We start from the raw sequence: 20,080 nt of genomic DNA, 5'->3' as shown, positions 1-20,080 counted from the left end.
AGTTTAAACATTTCTTTTACCTGTCTTCTTAGAAGACTCAGCTCATTGCTCCACCATGGCGGCTTTGCTTTTCCTCTGAATCTTCTTAGAGGGCAAGCTTTGTTATACGCAGTCATAAGCGTCCTTGTTAGGAATTCATTCGACTCCTCCAGTTCCTCTACATTAGCAACCTCTTTGGGTTGTCCCAGTTTCGTTTGTACATGTTTCTGGAATTTAGTCCAATTCGTTGCCCTAGGGTTTCTAAAGGTTCCTCCCTTCTCTACCCTCTTTAGTGGGATGCTGAAGCTTATATACGCATGGTCGGAGAAGGATGGTCTATCGAGAACCATCCAATCATACCTTGATATATCACGCTCGGAGCTCAATGTAATATCCAGAACATTGCTGGATGTTGGACCAATGTATGTAGGAACATTTCCCCTGTTGGCTATCTGCAAATTGGTTTGCAGGATGTAACAAAATAGAGATTCGCCTCTCTCGTTCGTATCTGCTCCTCCCCACGCATTGTGGTGCGCATTTGCATCTGCGCCTATGACCAACCGCCCTTTGCGCCCTTCCTCCTGTACTAGCCTTTTGCACTCCATCGGTGGAACCTCCGCAGCATGGGCCATGTAGCAGGACGCCAGGATAAATGCCTGCTTATTCTTTTGCTCAACGGCCACCGCTACGAGATCCTCGGTGGTGTAATTAGGCAGCATATATGAATGCAGCTGTTTCCTTACCATTACTACAGCTCGCACCCGTCCTTCCGTTTGTGCGTAGTAAACGCCAAACCCGCGCGCGCTAAGTCCAGAAACCTTTCCTCCCGATGAGAGCCACGGCTCCTGGATCAGCGCCACGTCAAACGAACCCTCGTCAAGGATTAGGAGGAGTTCGCTCGACGCCACTTTACTGTGTTGGGGGTTTATCTGTAGGACTCGCAGCACCATTGGGCTGTTTGTCCCCCTCCAGCACCTTCGTCTTGACGTCGTCGTCCTCCTCTTGCCCTTTTGGTTTAGAGTATTCGAGGCCCCCTTCAGCCCCTCATGAATGTTGTGCCGTGTGTTCCTCTGTGCGAGTCACAGCACCATTTAGCGTTTGGTCCTCTTCTTGCACGTTCGTGGTGACGTCGGGGACCTCCACCTTTCTTTTTTCCCCTAGGCTTCTGAGGTCCTTTTCGACTTCGCCCACTTCCAGCGTGTTAGGATTTTTATCCTCGGGACTTCTTTTCCTGAGTCGCATGTAAATTTTGCCAGTGCCAAAGGACATTTTGCCAAGCTGCGTGTACAAAATATCCTCCGCCTGCTTGTTTATTTGGAAGATGTAGAACTGACCATCCTCGGTAGGCCGAGATACAGTAAGTACCTCCCAATCCTGTGTCGGTATGTTCCGATTCTGATTCTGCAGAAGTCGCAGTGTATCCTCCGACTTCATCACGCATGGTATCCATACCTTAACTTTTGGTACCGTGGGGATTTGCGCTTTATCCACCACCTCAAACCGCGCGTTCGTGCCTTGCCTTTGGAGGTTTGGAACGACTTCCTCCAGCCACCGCAAGCTCGCGATGTTGTCGCACGCTATCATCTTCACACCATTATACCATCCCCCCGAATCAAAGGTTGAAAGGGGCTTACTTGGTTGTTCCCGCATCATCTTAAGCATTAATAAGCTCCCTTTCCATAGATCTCCACCTTTCAGTAGTCATTTGTCCGAACGGACTGCTACGATCAACCAGCGCCACAGTCAGTGACTGCTTTGCCACATCACTCATCTTCTCGGGAAAGGCAGGAGTCTTAGTGTTATCTCCCTTTGGAACCTCCGAGAACACTGGAGTCTTCGCGTTAACTCCCTTTAGCGCCTCCGAGAAAGCCGGAGTCTTAGCGTTATCTCCCTTTGGCTTATCTCCTACTTCCGTAGTTGGAACTTCCCTCTGACTGGCAGCTTTCGAGGTAGTTGCTACCTCGCTATTGGAACCCATCTGTATTACAGCTTTGGGCCTACTTGTCTTGTCTATGCGACTGCCCTGCCTCGCGGCTCTAGGACTGGGTCCTTTCTGCCTCTTCAAAGCAGGCTTGTCGCCTTCTGCCGAACGTTGCCTCTTCATTCTGCCATTCGACGCTTCTTCCTCCTCGTACCGGTTGCAGAACCGAGGGTTTCTCGCAGCAAACCTTTTGAACTGCCTTCGACCTACTTCTACCGCTTCATGGGCCCATTCCAAGCGCTCGATCTCCACTTCTGTTGGGTCGACCACTGTTCCCAAGCGTTGTACAATTCTTAGTGCTGCACGGTACTGCGAGAGAGCTCTTTTAATTCCTCTGCTCCGTACCCTTCTCCACTCTTCTATTCCGTTTTCATTTGTGTGCTTCTCCAACACGGAGTTCATTGAATCAGCACTACTCTCGCTCCCCGAGTCCGACGCATCGCTTAATTCATATTTGTCGTCCCTGGATTGCGACTCAGTCCTCCTCTTTACATCCTCCTTATTACGTTCAGGTAATGAGTTGTTCATCTTGGTCGTACGACCACCTGCCCGACAAGGCAGGCTCAGCGGTCCAGTATTATATACGGGGAAAGAACCGTCCGCCACAGCAGCGCCCCTTACTGCGGTAAGGCCATAAATACTTCCCGAGATGGCCCGGTATCGGGAAGGCTCCGTTCGAATACAGCCGAATTTATCCCCTGGCTGCAAATCGTCCAATAGGCACGGTCCGCATAACACCCTGGATTAGGGGTTGGCAGTTCTTGGTCACCGACATCCCTCCGCCCTCCTATGAGGCGAAACGGCGTAGATGTCAGTCCTAAACAGCTCCGCCTCATAGTCGGGCGCTATGGAGTTCGGCTAAGCCCTCACACCAACGACAAGGTGCCTACCCTAGTGAGGGTAGTTGATCGATAAGAACGATATATTTCTATTTACATTCACGGTTAAAAACATTTTAGTTAAACAATTAAATTATTAAATCGGAATATATAAAAATATATACAAAATTAAATTATTAATTAAAATAAAATAAATTTAAACAAAAACATGCTTTTGTATTTTGAAATAAAAACAGCATATCAGCTGTTCGCTGAAGTCAACTGTGACGTAGATGCGCAGAACGAAGCAGTTTTGAACTCGTGAATGCGGGTTCAATAGGGACTTTACGGTGGTCCATAGCTTACCTACACCGGCAGAGAGGCTACAATTCTTTAAGTGCTCCTCCCATTTCGCCCGCTTGAGTTCATCGACCAGCAATCTGAAGCGTTGGTTTATACCTCTTATTTAGGGGTCGCCGGGGTCTTGCTCTTTTACAAGGTCATGTTCTCTCACTAGAGATGCGGCCGGATTTCCGGGATTCTTCCGGCGGGAATAAAACGAGCCGAAACGCATTTAATAACTTTGCGGAAAGCACGCCCCCTTTCCAATTTCCTTTCTTAAAGTTGATTAAAGTTTGTTTTTCAGTGGTGATGAAGTCGGCAGATTGCTCGAGGGAGTGGAGTATGGGTAGGTGGTCGGATGCCAATGTTACCATCGGCTGCCAGTTGACGCAGTTCGCGCTCACGATTGATATATCTGGCGAACTGTGACATCTTTCTACCATACGTGGAGGCGTATCCGCTCATCGTGCAGAACGTCGTGTCTTCTATTTGGGCCGCCAACATCTCGCCTCTGCCCCTCCATTGCGGCAACAGGTGACAGGGAGGGGGGGGGGGGGGGGTTGTAGATGTTGATGATTTCTAAATTTACGTCACCTGACCGGACAGATATGCTTTGACGTTCCAGGACACTGTCCCTGCGGCCGATGTGGGGATCAAATATATTATATTGCACTGAGTGGTGGGTGATAAACGCGAGACCGCCTCCAATTCCGCTCTCGAGATCTTTTCTGTGGACATTGCGCCCAGAGCAGGTCTGCAAAGCTGATTTTGCTGCGAGTTTTGTCTCTTGGATTGCAGCAATGCGATGTTATGCCGCTTCATAAAATCAACTATCTCAGTGGTCTTCGCAGTTAACCCATTACAGTTTAACTGAAGTATTCTGAAATGTAACGGGGAAGACATTGTCACTCTGGGGATAAGTGACGGATGACTACGCCTGAGCTGAGGGAGGCCAGGACGCATGTGCTGTTGCGGCCCTGGGACAGGACGTCCCTGGGTAAGCTTTGGAGTACCCTGTGTTGTTGGATTTACGGCCTGGCAGCATGACGCGATGAAGCCCGGGGTTGCCGTCGCTGATACCAGAACACCTATCAGAGTGGCACAGTCCAATGCAGGAGCTGCATTAAACAGATGTCGCAAACATATATATTCTGCGCTGGTCAACGGTGGGCAGGGGCTGATGCCCGGCATTGCTAGCTACTCTACTACGGAGATCAGTTATGAGTAGGAGCGGTCGTATGAGCTGGTGGCACCATGGGGAGCGAGTAGCAGCAGGCACTTGTTGTGGTTTGCTGAACAGCGGAACTACTAGAGGGTAGTGGGGGCGCTAACGCGCAGACTACGGGATGCCCTTGGGCGTGAACAGCAAGGAGCCACAAAAGAAATGTAAAAGTTACGAGGACGTCGGGTTTTGGGGTCGAGCCTAGAACATCCCGTCCGATGCAACCACCCTTACACGTGACACACTGACAAGAGTGTGACGGATCTAAAAATATTCCTTTCCGGCAAACGCAGCAAAACCACTTCTCTAGACCGGGATTAGGTACAGGTCCCGAATTGGGTCCAAAATACTTATTTTTAACAAATATGCTATAAAATTAACGGCCACCGTGGTGTGATGGTAGCGTGCTCCGCCTACCACACCGTATGCCCTGGGTTCACACCCCGGGCAACGCAACATCAAAATTTTAGAAATACGTTTTTTCAATTAGAAGAAAATTTTTCTAAGCGCGGTCGCCCCTCGGCAGTGTTTGGCATGCGCTCCGGGTATATTTCTGCCATGAAAAGCTCTCAGTGAAAACTCATCTGCCTAGCAGATGCCGTTGGGAGTCGCCATAAACATGTAGGTACCGTCCGGCCAATTTGTAGGGAAAATCAAGAGGAGCACTACGCAAATTGGAAGAGAGCTCGGCCTTAGATCTCTTCGGAGGTTATCGCACCTTACATTTATTTATATTTTTATGCTACAAAATTATAAACATGTTAATTTCAATATGACAGTTTCAGTTAGAAAGATCCAAATACTATTTCTGTATGGCGAAAGATCTTGGGTCCAACTCCCGGGAAAAGCAACATCAAAGATTTAGAAACAAATTTTTTTGATTAGAAAACAGTTTTTCTAAGCAAACATTCCGAGTGTATTTCTGCCATGAAAAGCTTCTAAGTGAAAACTTATCTGCCTTGCAGATGTTGTTCGGAGTCGGCGTAAAATATGTAGGCCCCGACCCGCCGAGTTGCAGGAAAAATTAAAAGGAACACGAAGAAATTGGAAGAGAACCTCGGCCAAGATCTCTTCGGTGGTATATCGCGCCTTGTGTTTATTTATTTTAGTATAAATAAATATCATATGTTTTCCCCCTTAAGTAATATGTTTTTGCACTCACTTTTGTTTTTATACTTCAGATTTAGTCTCCAGCCAACATGTTTCTATAGTTAATACGCCACCAATACTTTACGTGCCAGATCGTAATTGGAGAATACCTGAAACAGAGAAAGTAGGTCAAATAATCACTAGAATACAAGCTGAAGACCCAGAAAATGATGAGCTGGTATTTGGCCTCGAGCCTCGCTTCTTATCAAACTATAATGTTAACAAAAATACACATAAAATACCTTTTCGCATTGACCAAGCTACAGGAATAGTTTACCTTATGGAAACCTTAGCTGGGAGGGTAAGTAATCATTATCAAAAATAAAGTAAATGTGGTTATGTTGGTATATAACCGGCTAATTTGGGAGTGCCCAACATAAATGCTCCAATGTGTGTAGATGGCCTATCTAGAATATTCTAGGTATTTCTCGAAAATATACCCATATATTTATATAACTGCGTAGAAACAGTAAGGAGCATTCTATCTTTATAGTGGAATGGTCCTGTCTAATTTTTCTAGATACTGCCTGTGCAACAAACTATATTCATGTGGTCAGCGTGAGGTAAGCAAGCCATGTCCGTTCGTCCATCTGTGACAGATCTTATTGAAAGTTGCTATATAGAGACTCCTTGGCACTCATCTCCCATCGTAAAATAAGTCCAATCGGAAAAATTACTGTCGACTTTGACTGCTCATAACTCAAAAAGTAATAAATCCTCAAATAGACATAATTGATATTTCTCGTGTTAGGGGTATTTTCTCGCGTAGCGTCACATATGCATCTCAAAATGATCAGGGTGAAATAGAAATTCATTTATCCATGTCCGTCCCTCACCATAGTCCTTATTAATCATTAATTAATGCAGGAACAATAATCAATTCAGCTACCTCTAATGCAAGATTTTGTAAATTTTTAAAACTGATTGACCACAAATCAAAACCAGTTAAGTTGTCAGCAAGAAATACTTAAGTCTGGTAAAAGTTGACGAAACCATAAACGATTTTTAGAGGCAGCTTAGGAGAACATAAAGGCAATATCTTTGCCAAATATCACTTTATACCATGGCTGTATTACTTCTTAAGTATATTGAAAACAGGATGACGAGTTGTCACTTTTCATGGCAGAAAGAGTTTTTTAAATCACTACCGCTCGACTTAAAGATAGTTGTTTCTATTTGAAAAATAACTTTTCTCTAAATTTTCGATGCTACTTTGACCGTGAAATTAAACCAGCCTTTGGTGGGGTAGGCGCTACCACCGCATGATGGCGGCCGCCTTATAAGACTGGGAAATTTGTTTTAAATGCACTCTCACTTCAGAAAATGCTTTGTGTAAAAATTTAAAGTAAATGAACTGTGTTTGGTAACACACGACCTCCGTTTTTAAAAGTTTAGAAATCACGAAAAGCGTCATTATTTAGTTAATAATACAACAACAGTAACCAAACTCTATGTGTGTGTTGAAGTAGGGACCTTTAATTCGAATTTCAAAAAAAAATTAAAAAGGGGGTGTGCCACCGCCTACGTCTAACACAATAAGTTTTTCAAATATTATTCCGCTTTACAAGAGTAGAGTCCTACATATCAGCTTACCAACTCGGAAAAATCGGAGAATATTGCTTGGGGTATTGTTCCTCGCTAAGTTTATTATTGGACGTTTTTTCGTTTGCATTTCAATATCCCTCCAAGAATGTCCGAACACTATGTGCCCTTTATTTTCCCCTTTGTCGTCAAAAATTTTCCAAAAACAACCCACTGCTCATTCAGGGTTCACACCCCATTGACTTGTATAGCTTTATAGGTATTGAATGTACTTCCGCCAGTTTACGTAACGCAATACTCCCGTACTTATCCGCATACAGACACAGCATCGCTTAATGAAGTATTTGAAAAGTGTGCTTCCCAACCTTCCATTTAAAAGAAATCCTCCTGGTTTCTGGGTTCTATTCCACAACGTAAATAATATGCAGACTCCCATCGTGCATTCCAGCAGTAATGAATTTTGGGTGATACCATATACATATATAGTTGATCGGAATCTGGTACATACTAACGACGCAAGTAATGTTTTTTTCTTTTGTTTGGTCCTCATTTTCTATGTCTGTCGTCTGTAAATAAATATATAAAAAAGCATTCATAGAGAGCTGCTTCGGCAGTTTTTTGGTAATAAAACAAAAATTTATTGTTTTTTTCATACCTACGCGTTTCGAAGCAATGGCGCCATCCTCAGGGTATTCTGTTTTATTTACAATAAACAGGAAAAATAGCAATTAGTTATAAACACACACAATTACAATATAAATTTCTCTTAATATAATATTTTTTCATTGCATTTCGACTCACTAAGTTCGGGTGCAACCGAACATTACATACACAGCTGTACACTTGAAATGCTGTTGTTGTTTGTTTTGTGTGTTTAATAGTGTTACAAGACCGCGCAATAATACATATACATATGGTTCTATTATGAACTAATTTTTCTTCGAGCTATGGCTCCCGAAACATAGAAAATTACTTTGTCATAAAATGTGAGGTGACACGCCCATTTTTTTAAATGTGAAATTTTTCCAATTTATTGTTATAAATCCACTTGGGAAATAAAATTCCATTGATATAAAGCTCTTTCTTGCAAAGATATAGCTTATTTTATTCGCCCACGACCCTTTTAAAAATCTTTTATATAAAAGTGGGCGTGGTCCTTCACCGATTTCGTTAAGTTTTCTTCAAAGCGTTCCTTATAGTAAAGGCAACCTCTCTGCCGAATTTTGTTACGATAGATGTAACGATTTTTGATTTATGATTAATAATATTTGTAAAATTGATTTTATCACAAGTGGGCGGTGCCACGCCCATTTTAATTTTTTGTTCAAATTTGTATCAAGAGTCTCAATATCAGGCCACGCGTCAATTTTCAACACTATAGGTGTATTATTTAATAAATAATCAAGTTTTTTGTGTTTTCCAAAATGTTTTATATATAAAAAGTGGGCGTGGTTATCATCCGGTTTCGCTCGGTTTCAATACCAATCTATGCTGGGTCCCTATAAGCTCGCGTACCAAATTTAGTGAAGATATTTCAATATTTACTCAAGTTATCGTGCTAAAGGACAGACGGACAGTCGCAAGGATGGACAGACGGAAGGACGGACAGGTGGAAGGACGGACATGGCCCAATCAAAATTTTTTTCTATACTGATGATTTTGATATATGGAAGTCTATATCTCTCTCGATTCCTTTATACCTCTACAACCAACCGTTTTCCAATCAAAGTTATAATACCTTTTGTACAAGTACACCTGGGTATAAAAATAAATAGCTAAATCCGTAAGTTTGTCCTTACTTTGTACATGATTTTCTTACATCACGCAAACTGTTTAGGCAGGATGCCTAACTTCTCCGCATCTGATTGCGATCCCCCCCATGCAACTCTGCAAATCGATACTCGATACTCGAATTAATTTATAACCACCCACACCATAACCCTCATGCATGTCGGGGTTGATGTATGGGTGCCTTTCCCCTCCAAAAGGAAGGATTTTGCGGGTCAACGGTAGTAGCTTGCTATACAACCGGCCTCTTTGATTTCAACAGCCAACCAGCTAACATCTGCCGCCAGCGATCTCTGCCATATTTTTGCGTTTATTCAGGTAATATTGTAACTATTGCTAGTTTTACATTTACCCAATAAATCATATATATTATAACGAGAAATCTCGTCTATTTGCTTATTTTCTATTCCAACCCGCTTATTCCCACTGAGATCGACCCCGGTGCGCCCACCTACCTCCAGGAGCACACGCACCCCGGCCGAACATTTGGTCCATCTTCACCAGGAATTTGGAATACAGTACCTATATACAGTCCACATCACAAGATACCATAGCTGACCGCACACACTTCAGAATTCTTAATATAAAAAGTTAGCCGGAGAATTTTTGCCACAACCCAAAAAGTCTATTATTTCATACCAGCGTGCAAAAACACTGAGAGATCAAGCCATCTTGCCACATCAGCGACAGTATAAGAATCACCAAAAAAGTTCAAAGTAAGTGCAATATTTCTTGCCACATTTTTTTTGGTTAAAAAAAATAATAAATAAGAAAGTGCGAAAAATCGACGTATGGCACGTGATTATAATTAACCGCGAAAAGTGTGAAAAAACTGTGTAGTGCCAAAAAGGAAAATAAGTGCAAACGCGTTGCATTAACGTCGTTTAAGATTCCTTGTGACTATCTGGCCTGTCCCCCCACCAGCGGTAAGGCTCTCCGGACACAGCACAAGGAAGAGGTACACATAACCTCACTTTCACATAAAATTTCACGCCATTCGATTTAAATTTTCTTTTTCCATCACATTATTTTTACTAATTTCTCTAATTAATCTTGTTACACAGTTTTGTTCCTTGTTGCATAAGATTTATTTCACGGTTTCATACTTTTCGTCGAGTTTATATCAACGCGCGCACTTATTTCATAATAAAATTGAAGGTTGAAGTGGCGAGTGGCCCCTCCTTTACTTTACACAGTACACATCGGTGTTGCTACCCCCTGCTCTCTGTTTTAAGGCACACATAATCTGCAAAGTCAGACAAAAATAAACAAATTAAAAGTAGTAACTAAAATTTTGCGTAATTTTAATAGTTGTTGGTTGAGTGATTCGCTCAGGTTTTTCAAGTTTTATATCCCTTGGTTAATTCGCTCTCCACTTTTCAACCATGAACATGGACTCCTACATTAGATTGGCCTATCGAATAATCGAATTCGAGGCCGATTTTAATGATATCAATGCGGCTCTGCACACTGTACACACTCTTGCAATACAGCAAAAAGAGTTGCAAGCCAAGTGGGAAAAAGCAGAGAACGCCCTAGAGGAGTTGCTTGGCTCTGACACGCTCGACGCAAAGAAAATTGCAGCGGTCAAGATCAAGCATAAAGCGGCATATGCCGTATTCTTGCGATGCATGTCGAACATGGCTGAACTTCAAGCCAAATTTAAGGAGGAAAAAGATAGGGCAGTCAAACCTGAGGGAGAACGCGCGCGCGAACACAGTATCCGCCTGCCAGCTTGTGATACTGAGGTGTTCAAGGGCGACTACCTATCTTGGCCAACGTTTCGTGACCTGTTCACGGCCATATACAAAAACAACAGTCGCCTAAGCCCGGTAGAAAAGTTGTTCCACCTCAATCAGAAAACTCAAGGTGAGGCAAAGGACATCGTCAAGAAATGGCCCTTGACGAATGAAGGCTTCGAAACAGCCTACAAAAACCTATGTGAGAGATACGAGAATTAGCGGATTCTCGTAAACTCACAACTACAAATTTTGTTTAATATAAAAAAGATAGATAGCGAGTGCGGCAGCTCTATCAAAACCTTACAGCGCTTCATAAATAATTGCTTGGCATCTTTAAAAACACATCAGATCGATGTTTCAAATTGGGATGCGATTATTACCTATTTATGTTCTACAAAATTACCTGAAAATACGTTGGCTCTATGGGAGCAGAGCATCCACCACAAAACGGACATATCCAAGTGGGAGGATATGGACAAATTCTTGTCAAATCGTTTTCAGACACTTGAAACCGTGTCTGGTTTTATAGGGAATGCCACTTCTAAAGTGCAAAAATCAAATGCATCGCACCAGTCGACAAAAACCCCTACAAAAAGACTTGGTGCTTTTCAAACAAAAATAACCAAGCAAACAACAAAATCAATATGTAAAATGTGCAAATCTACGGAGCACAGATTACGCAACTGTTCTCGTTTTTGCGATTTAAACCCGGTAGAAAGGATTAAATTCGTCAAATCCACAAATGGCTGCCTGAATTGTTTATCCCCAGGACACACAGTGACGAGGTGCACCAGTTCATACAACTGTTCCAAATGCCACTTTCGTCACCACACGCTCCTGCATGCGGACACACTTCAGCAACCACCGATGCGCAACCCATTCAAAGATGCGGATAATACCCCATCAACTTCGGTACAGGCACGGAAAGGACAGGAATCGGGACAACCACCTTCTTCTACGAACCAGAATGTCAAATCCTGCCATGCCAATTCCAGCACAGGTGTGCTATTAGGAACTGCTCGCGTACACATTCACCATAATGGTACCGACTTCTCCGCGCGGGCATTAATTGATTCTGGGTCTGAATGTTCCTTTATAACTGAAAGACTGAAACGCAGAATCAATTTGCCAGCGACGAAAATGCATGCCCATGTTTCAGGCATCACAAATGCGGTGTCAGCTCAGGTCAAAGAAGCATCCAACATCGAATTACGTTCACCAGTGGATCCTTGCTTCAGCCTGACTACACCCGTTCTAGTTCTAGCGAAACTCACTGGGAATCTTCCATCTTGCCATATCAACGCAATGACTATGCAGGCATTCCCAGACTTGGTTTTGGCAGACAAGAGGTTCTACGTCAACGAAGATGTAGACCTTATACTTGGCGGAGACATATATCCCCAAATCATATTAAGTGTGCTTAACACACTTCTGGCCCAAGAGACAGTGTTCGGTTGGATACTAACCGGTCGTATCCAAGCTCCGAATTCAACGAAGAGCATCATGTCCTTCTACAACGAGGTTGCGTTAGACAATCAATTAAAAGCTTTCTGGGAGGTAGAAAATCTACCCAAAAGTAAAATATTGAACGAAGAGGAAAGGTACTGCGAACAATTATTTAAGGAAACAACGAAACGGAATGAAGATGGAAGATACACCGTATCACTACCATTCAGGTAGGATTACCCTAATAATATTAATTTAGGACCGTCCCTGAAACGCGCATGCTCTCAATTCTTCCGGAATGAGGGGCGGCTAATAAAAAACCCAGATTTAGGTAAAGAATATGTCCGAGTGTTGTCAGAATATGAAACGCTCGGACATATGAAAAAATTAAAAAAGAATATCCCATCCGACGATTCGGATCATTACTTCCTGCCCCACCACGCCGTTATTAAAGCAGAAAATACCACTACAAAGGTACGCGTATTATTTAATGCCTCGAGCCCTACGGCCAACGGTAATAGCTTAAATGATATTCTCCTCCCAGGCCCAGTTCTACAAGCCGATCTACCCATCCTTATATTACGATGGAGACTATACCGTTTTGTCTTCAATAGCGACATCGAAAAGATGTATCGTCAAATTTGGGTGAACGAAAATCACACCAAATTTCAACGCATTGTATATCGCACTTCCCCGAATGACCCTATTAGTCTCTACGAATTAAAGACGGTTACCTTCGGAGTAAATTGCGCTCCATACCTCGCGATAAGAACGCTTCTCCAACTAGCAGACGACGTCTCAAATTCACACCCTACAGCGGCTAGGATACTGCGAGAATACATGTATGTAGATGACGTGTTAGCGGGTGGACATACGATCACATCGACTATTAAAGCCAGAGATGAAATTCGTCAAGTCCTACACTCAGCGGGCTTTCCACTTCGCAAATGGACATCCAATTCAGAGGACATTCTAAGGGACATCCCCAAAGCAGACCTGCTCAGTGAAAACTTCCTGGCCTTCGAAGATACCAGTTCAGTTAAAGCATTAGGAATTCGGTGGAATGTCCTCTCCGATTTATTTTATTTTAAAGCAGGGACGCTGGACAACCCGGAAGCAATACAAAGAGAGCGATACTATCAGCAATCGCCAAACTTTTCGATCCATTAGGGTGGCTGGCACCAATGGTCATTGTGGCAAAAATACTCATGCAGAGTATTTGGTTAGAAGGCACCGCTTGGGACGAACCAGTATCTACCAATAAGGATACCTAGATGGGTCAACTTTTCTTCAGGAACCGACATCGAGATCCATGGATTTTGTGATTCATCCGAGAAGGCTTATGCAGGAGCCGTTTACATGCGCGTCAAAACGGATGATAGCGTCTACACAAACCTGCTTCTAGCCAAAAACCGAGTAGCCCTCTTCCACGGTTGGAGCTTTGCGGAGCCGTGCTGTTAGCGGAAATCACCGCATCCATTTTCAGAAACCTTAAATTAGGACCAGTGAGAGTTCACCTTTGGACGGATTCAACGATCGTTCTCGCATGGATAAGGAAACCGCCTTGTTCCTGGTCAACCTTCGTCGCACATCGGATCACCAAGATCATCGACATGGTCGGAAATAAGGACTGGCTGCACGTGAACTCAGAGTCCAACCCAGCAGATTTAGGTAGCAGAGGATTACTTGCGTCTGAATTGGTCAACAGTTCGTTGTGGTGGCAGGGACCTTCATGGCTGCAAGAAGACACTTCCCAATGGCCAGCACAAGAAAGTGACTACATCACCTCCGTAGAGGAAAAGAGGTCGAAGACCTGCGCAACAACAACAGTAAATACTACCGATGTTCTCCAACGCTTTTCAGACCTACCTAGGGCTTTACGGGTGCTCTCATACGTTGTGAGGTTCTACCGAAAAACTCACCCCAAAACAAAAAAATTATTTCAGGTCAATTCACCTTTAATCTCTCCTGATGAGATCAAATCAGTAACCCAACTCTTAATTAAAATCTATCAGAAACAACACTATAGTTCCGAATATAGTGATCTAAAGGCCGGAGAACCAATTGCAGGGAAAAGTGCAATACTCTCACTTAATCCCTATCTAGACCAACATGGCATCATTCGGGTAGGAGGGCGAATCGGGGCGTCAAAGGCCTTAGTTTTTAATGAACGCCACCCAATCCTCCTCCCATACAACTGCCGGTTATCCCGTCTGACAGTCTTAATGTTTCATCAACAAAGTCTGCATGGGGAAAACCAACTCATGTTACGTCTGATACGCACCCGATACTGGATACCTAACATCAAAACCATGATTAGGGCAACAATTCACAATTGCAAAGTTTGCACTGTACACCGAAAGCGTGCTCAGACCCAACTTATGGGTATTCTCCCTCGCGAACGCACGACATACAGCCGTGCATTCACGAATACTGGAGTCGACTTCGCCGGACCCTTCGACATTAAAAGTTACCGCGGCCGAGGGTGTCGATTATCTAAAGGCTATGTCTGCCTTTTCGTGTGTTTTTCCACACGAGCAATTCATCTGGAGGCCACTACTGACCTCAGCACACCATCATTTCTTGCGGCATTTGCCCGTTTCATATCTGGGCGCGGATGCCCGAAAAATATGTACTCCGACAATGGTACGAACTTTGTCGGAGCGTCACGATCCTTACGATCAGAATTCAAGACTTTCATCTCACAAGCGCGAGAGGACGCTGTCTCAAAATACAGCCACCAGTCACTCACGTGGCATTTCATCCCCGCGGGTGCGCCCCACATGAGAGGGCTGTGGGAGGCTGGAGTGAAAAGCTTCAAAAGCCACTTCAAAAAGATAGCCTCCGCACACAAATTCACCTTTGAGGAATTTCATACCCTCTTGTGCCGCATCGAGGCATGCCTGAACTCGCGGCCGCTCAGCCCGGCGTCCAATGACCCAACGGACCTAGAGCCACTTACCCCAGGTCATTTCCTTACTGGCAGCCATCTACTGGCTCCTCCAGAGCCGGATGCTAGTTCATTCACCTTTGAGGAATTTCATACCCTCTTGTGCCGCATCGAGGCATGCCTGAACTCGCGGCCGCTCAGCCCGGCGTCCAATGACCCAACGGACCTAGAGCCACTTACCCCAGGTCATTTCCTTACTGGCAGCCATCTACTGGCTCCTCGAGAGCCGGATGCTAGTGAGAGCCCTGCATCGATGATCAATCGGTGGCAGAAACTCAAAGCCCTCCATCACACTTTCTGCAAACGATGGAAGGTGGAATATCTATCCGAACTTCAAAAACGAGTGAAGTGGAAGCATCCCAAAGAAAATATAAAAGTGGGAGATCTCGCTGTCCTCAAAGAGGACAACTTATCTCCCAACGAGTGGAGGCTAGGTAGAGTCGTCAGCGTACACCCCGGTGAAGATAACCGAGTTCGCGTAGTCGACCTCATAACAGAGAAGGGTCGAGTCAGACGACCTTTGGTCAAACTGATCCTTCTTCCAACGGAGGAGATGGACTGCGATAAGGCCAATAGCTCCTCATAACAATCCCTCCGTTCCTCTCCCTCATCCCCTTCCGAATTCCGCCTTCCTATCGAGACCAAAACGAACCCAAATTCACTCGCTCACCCCGAGCGAGGACACCAGAAATCTTCCCACTCACTCGTTCTCCCATAACAAGGATACCAGAACAACCCTAATGGAGATCCCCCATCTGCCACCAAGCACTTATTTTTAATTTTCAAAAGCGAGGTCACCAGAAGCCCTAACGCAGATCCGCTATCTGCCAAAGAATACAAAGGCCTTCGGCCTATTTTATTTACAATTTTCAAAACAAACCCAAATTCACTCGCTATCCCATAACGAGGACAACAGAAAAACTACCGCAGAAGGGCGAACCGCTCTGCCACAGAAAACAGCTGCACTCGTTACCGCGTAACGAGGCACATCGCAAGCCTACCGCGGATAAGAAAACTCATCTGCCCCCGATATTAGCAGGGTTAAATTCCTTATACTTTTAGAAATTTGAATGAAGTCAATTCGAATATTCTAGGACAGCACTTGACTACTCAAGCGAATGGTGAAAACTGATGGCAAACTGATATAGGGGCATGCAAACGGGCTGTGTAATTGGTAATAATTTGAACCTAGCAACATCAGTTTGTATGTTGTAATTTGCTTCGAATATTAAGTTAACTGAAAATATGTACTATTGATTATGTATTACAAAACGTTTTAGCAATAGCTTCAAGCAAATTGTCACTAAAAAACAAACAAATACATAAGTGCTGGTAACATTATCCAGCATTTGGCACACACACGCAACAATTTCCTATTGCTTTCATATATGCATTTTTAATTAACTCAAAACCAAATATGCTAAACGTTCTGGAATAAAAGTTGCCTTAATCCATATTTATACCTCCCACCTTAGTACTGCTGCTGATGCCGCCAAAATTTGTGGCATTTCAATATACGAAAAGTATTGGAAGATATATAATTTGAAAGGAATTGGGGAAATTCAGAATTTAATCACCTACGTGCTGAGGGTAGGTGGAAGATGAAGAGCGTGTACGCACACAAATGCGAACATATAGGACTACATGGGCATCTACATTAGTAGTAATTCAAAGTTTAAACTTACCCTCTCTTTTTGTTCATTGATTCATAGATCCGTTTTGTGAATGGATCTGTAACTCGTTCCACCACCAGATAAATTCGGTACTTCCTGATCCATGATTTCATATATCTTCATTCGTGTCATAACGTCCGCAGTGAATTGTGGATGCACATAAGCGTCACGTATTTTATACTGAAGCAAATGACACCTAATTTTATGGAAAATGAAATATCAGGTTTTCCATCGCACATATTCATTTATGTAAATACGTTTATATCGTCTATGAAAGCTCAAACCACATATAAAACGTTTTCCACCATAGAAGGGTTGGTTGGAGCTTTCACCGACGAAGTTGGTTGAGAAACCACATTTTCATTTAATAAATACTGTATTAAGTCCTTCATTCTTATTGTATATGAGTAACTGAATTCCAGTCACGTTGTATATATTCACAGCTAAAACATCTACTTCGTTTTTTGCGATTGGTGTTATGCTAATATGTTTCAACTCATATTCACCACCAGGCACGGGTATAGTATCACCCAGATCGTTGTCAGATAAATATTTCAATACGTCTTGTGTGAGCGCTGCATCAACAGAACTTTGTTCAACATCACTTAAGCTTACCACGGTAGCTGCTGTCACAAACCCTAAACGTTTGAAATAACGTAGCTTCATTACTATAGATTCATCCACACCTTTGGCGTTATTACCAATTGTAATGCGCACTTCAGGTGGATGAGGCTGCAAAAGCTGTTGCAACTTCAATTCCCTATCCATTGGTACTTGTAGTGCTTCTTGTAGTGGACGTGTAGCTTTTCTACAACGTACGCAAGGATGGTGTAAATGATGTTAATTTCTCGGTCTCTAGTACAATTTCCCTAAATACTTGATGTTTTGGTATTCAGTAACTCTTTGCACTGTGAAGCTAAGTGTTTACGTAGATTCAATTCACTTTCTAAGCGTGCCAAATGCTTGGTATGTCCAATGACCTCTATCTTGATTTTATTGAATACCTAACTTTACGTCACAATCTTATATATGAATATCTATGGATAGATAATAAAAGTAATATGAGCGATGTGGTAATTTTAGATGTTACGTCCATGTTTAATCAAAGGCCTCAACTCTTTTCAATGGTACATATTCCTAATTCTCTAAGAAATGCGTAGGCAGCAACAATACGTCCCCTGTATTGCATACAAAATTTAAATATACAAAACAAATCAAAAGTTATTTATGTGTAATCTGTCAACAACGTTAAGCATCAGTACAAGTCACATACACAGACGGTGTATATGCTAAGAAAAAACTGAAAACTTTTGTACTTTGTTACTTTCAATGATGGTTACGAATGTCTTCTATTTATGTTGTTAGACGAGAGCGCGACCTGGTTATGATCACCATGCAAAGATGCAATCTGATCACATTTTGTAATAACCCGGGCTGTACATTTTTTATATGTACCACATAGCTTTACGCATTCCCAATAGCAAACATCTTTAATGCGTCGATTTAATGGTACGGTTTGCCATTGATTGTAAGCAAATTATTGCCGCGCACACTTCTTGTAAAACAAATATCAAGATTTTCGTAGTTCGGTTTGCATTGCGGCAATCGACCCATTTCCACGCATAACAATCCTGTACAAGCAGTCACAGGCATTTAGTTTATGATGCTTTCAAGCTTAGTTATCATTATATAATACCACGTAAGCTCCCGAACTCCAATAACACATTTAATTAAACCAATACTTAAACACACAATTTCCTCCGTTTTTTCTACATAAAGAAAGCAAGGGTCCACACATATCATGGAACTAATATATTATGCTTAGACGATAAGCTGGCGGCAAATTTATAAGAGGCCTGTGATAATTAGCATCTGTTTTTCATCAGCTACTGCCGACTTATCCCTTAATTGTCGCAAATATTGCTCAGGCTCAGGTACTTTTTTTAATTAAATTCTGCCCTCCCTGGCGAAAATAATTCCAAAAAAAATAAGGAACCTACAAATCCCACGTCGTGTCACGCACGCACTTGGATATCCGTCTGGAATATCAAAACCAAGAAATTCGCTAAACTATAATTATTTTCTACACTACGCTAACTGCAAATTGTTGCTGGATTACATATTTGCCAATTGAAACGTCTAAGCACAATTAGTATGTGTTTTTTCCGCACGTAATTACCGATTTTTTTTTTAGTTCTGCTGACAATTTCACAAAATCGTACAAATGGAAGTTTTCGCAATGAATATCTGCAAAGAAAAAGAGAAAAAAATCCATTAATAAATTTGATCAATGGGCATCGCAAAAGTGTGACAACTGACGGCGCGGCCGAAGCCGCAGTTGGAGCACCCCCTTTTGTGATGCCGGTAACCTAGAAAATAAAAAAAAGGGGAACGACACATAAACACCCATCTGTTCCATCTCCTGGATCTCCACCGCATGCACCTGAAAATAAAAGTAATATTAATTAATAATCTGCAATAAAAATTCTTTTACAAAAGAATAAATATTAAGACCAACTTACCATTTTTTTCTCCTCAATTTTCCATGCGCCGTACTCCAAGCGCCGTAGTAAAAAGAATTGAAAGAACGGGAAAAAATCATTGGATTTCTTTACCGCTTCTTTCAATTCATTGGAATTCTACATTATATACACGGGTGTGTATGAATGTTCATTTGTTTTGTCTTTTGCCGTTGGCATATTTGTAACAAACGTATGTACATATGTATGTATGTATGCCTACTTGGTTCGGCATAGCATATTAGTGCTGCATCAAGTGACGCACACTGGTACCGAAAACCCGCAAAAGGAGCAAAATCGGGATCGGTTTTTTTGACCCAGGCAGTCCCAAAAAATACTTACACACAGAAAAAATAAAGGCGAACACCTCCTTAAAAATTAAGTGCTCGCATTTACAAACAAAAAAAAACAAAAAGAAGGACCAAAAAAAAAATTTATTTTTTCTTTTTGATTTTTTTGATTTTTTTGCCGTCGGTACTGCCTGCTTTCTGGCTGGGGGCAGGACTTGTTGTTTTTCAACAACAAACATCACAAACAGTCATTATAAGGGCTCGGTACAAAAACAATCCGGGTCCCGATATAAAAGAATCCCGTCACGACAAAATGCCGAAATGGGAAAAAGTCAACTGTTTCTACCGGCCTAGTGTGCTACTGCCCCAGTGACCTAGTTTTTTTTTCAAGGGCAAGCAAATACATATATGTATATATATATATACTCGCACACCACAAATTCACCATACCAGCTGTCAGCTAACCAAGAAATACACGACAGGGTTGCATGCAATCTCAGAATGGTACGTGCATATAGAACGCGTCGTGGAAAACGCATCGCCAATCTGCATGAAAGCGCCGGCAGTTGGTACACTTTCGAATTTAATTACGATTTTCGCTATTCGTCATGAGCTGTCGCACAAAATTAAATCCATACC

The 20,080-nt window shown here is 42.7% G+C and overlaps 1 protein-coding gene across 3 annotated transcripts in view; it reads left to right on the top strand.

The window, feature by feature from the left end:
* Window positions 1–20,080, top strand: part of Cad96Ca (tyrosine kinase receptor Cad96Ca) — a 2,297,709-nt gene that overhangs the window by 399,649 nt on the left and 1,877,980 nt on the right. For all 3 annotated transcript variants that reach the window (XM_067760060.1, XM_067760059.1, XM_067760061.1), the window contains exon 3: window positions 5,524–5,792. In XM_067760060.1, coding sequence (XP_067616161.1) covers window positions 5,524–5,792 — 269 coding nt within the window. The remainder of the gene's footprint in view (window positions 1–5,523; window positions 5,793–20,080) is intronic.

This window comes from Eurosta solidaginis, chromosome 1 (genome assembly GCF_040869045.1).
Source record: "Eurosta solidaginis isolate ZX-2024a chromosome 1, ASM4086904v1, whole genome shotgun sequence".
Taxonomy (NCBI): Eukaryota; Metazoa; Arthropoda; class Insecta; order Diptera; family Tephritidae; genus Eurosta; species Eurosta solidaginis.
Note: the sequence above shows the minus strand (reverse complement) of the source record. Positions and strands in the feature narration are given on the sequence as shown.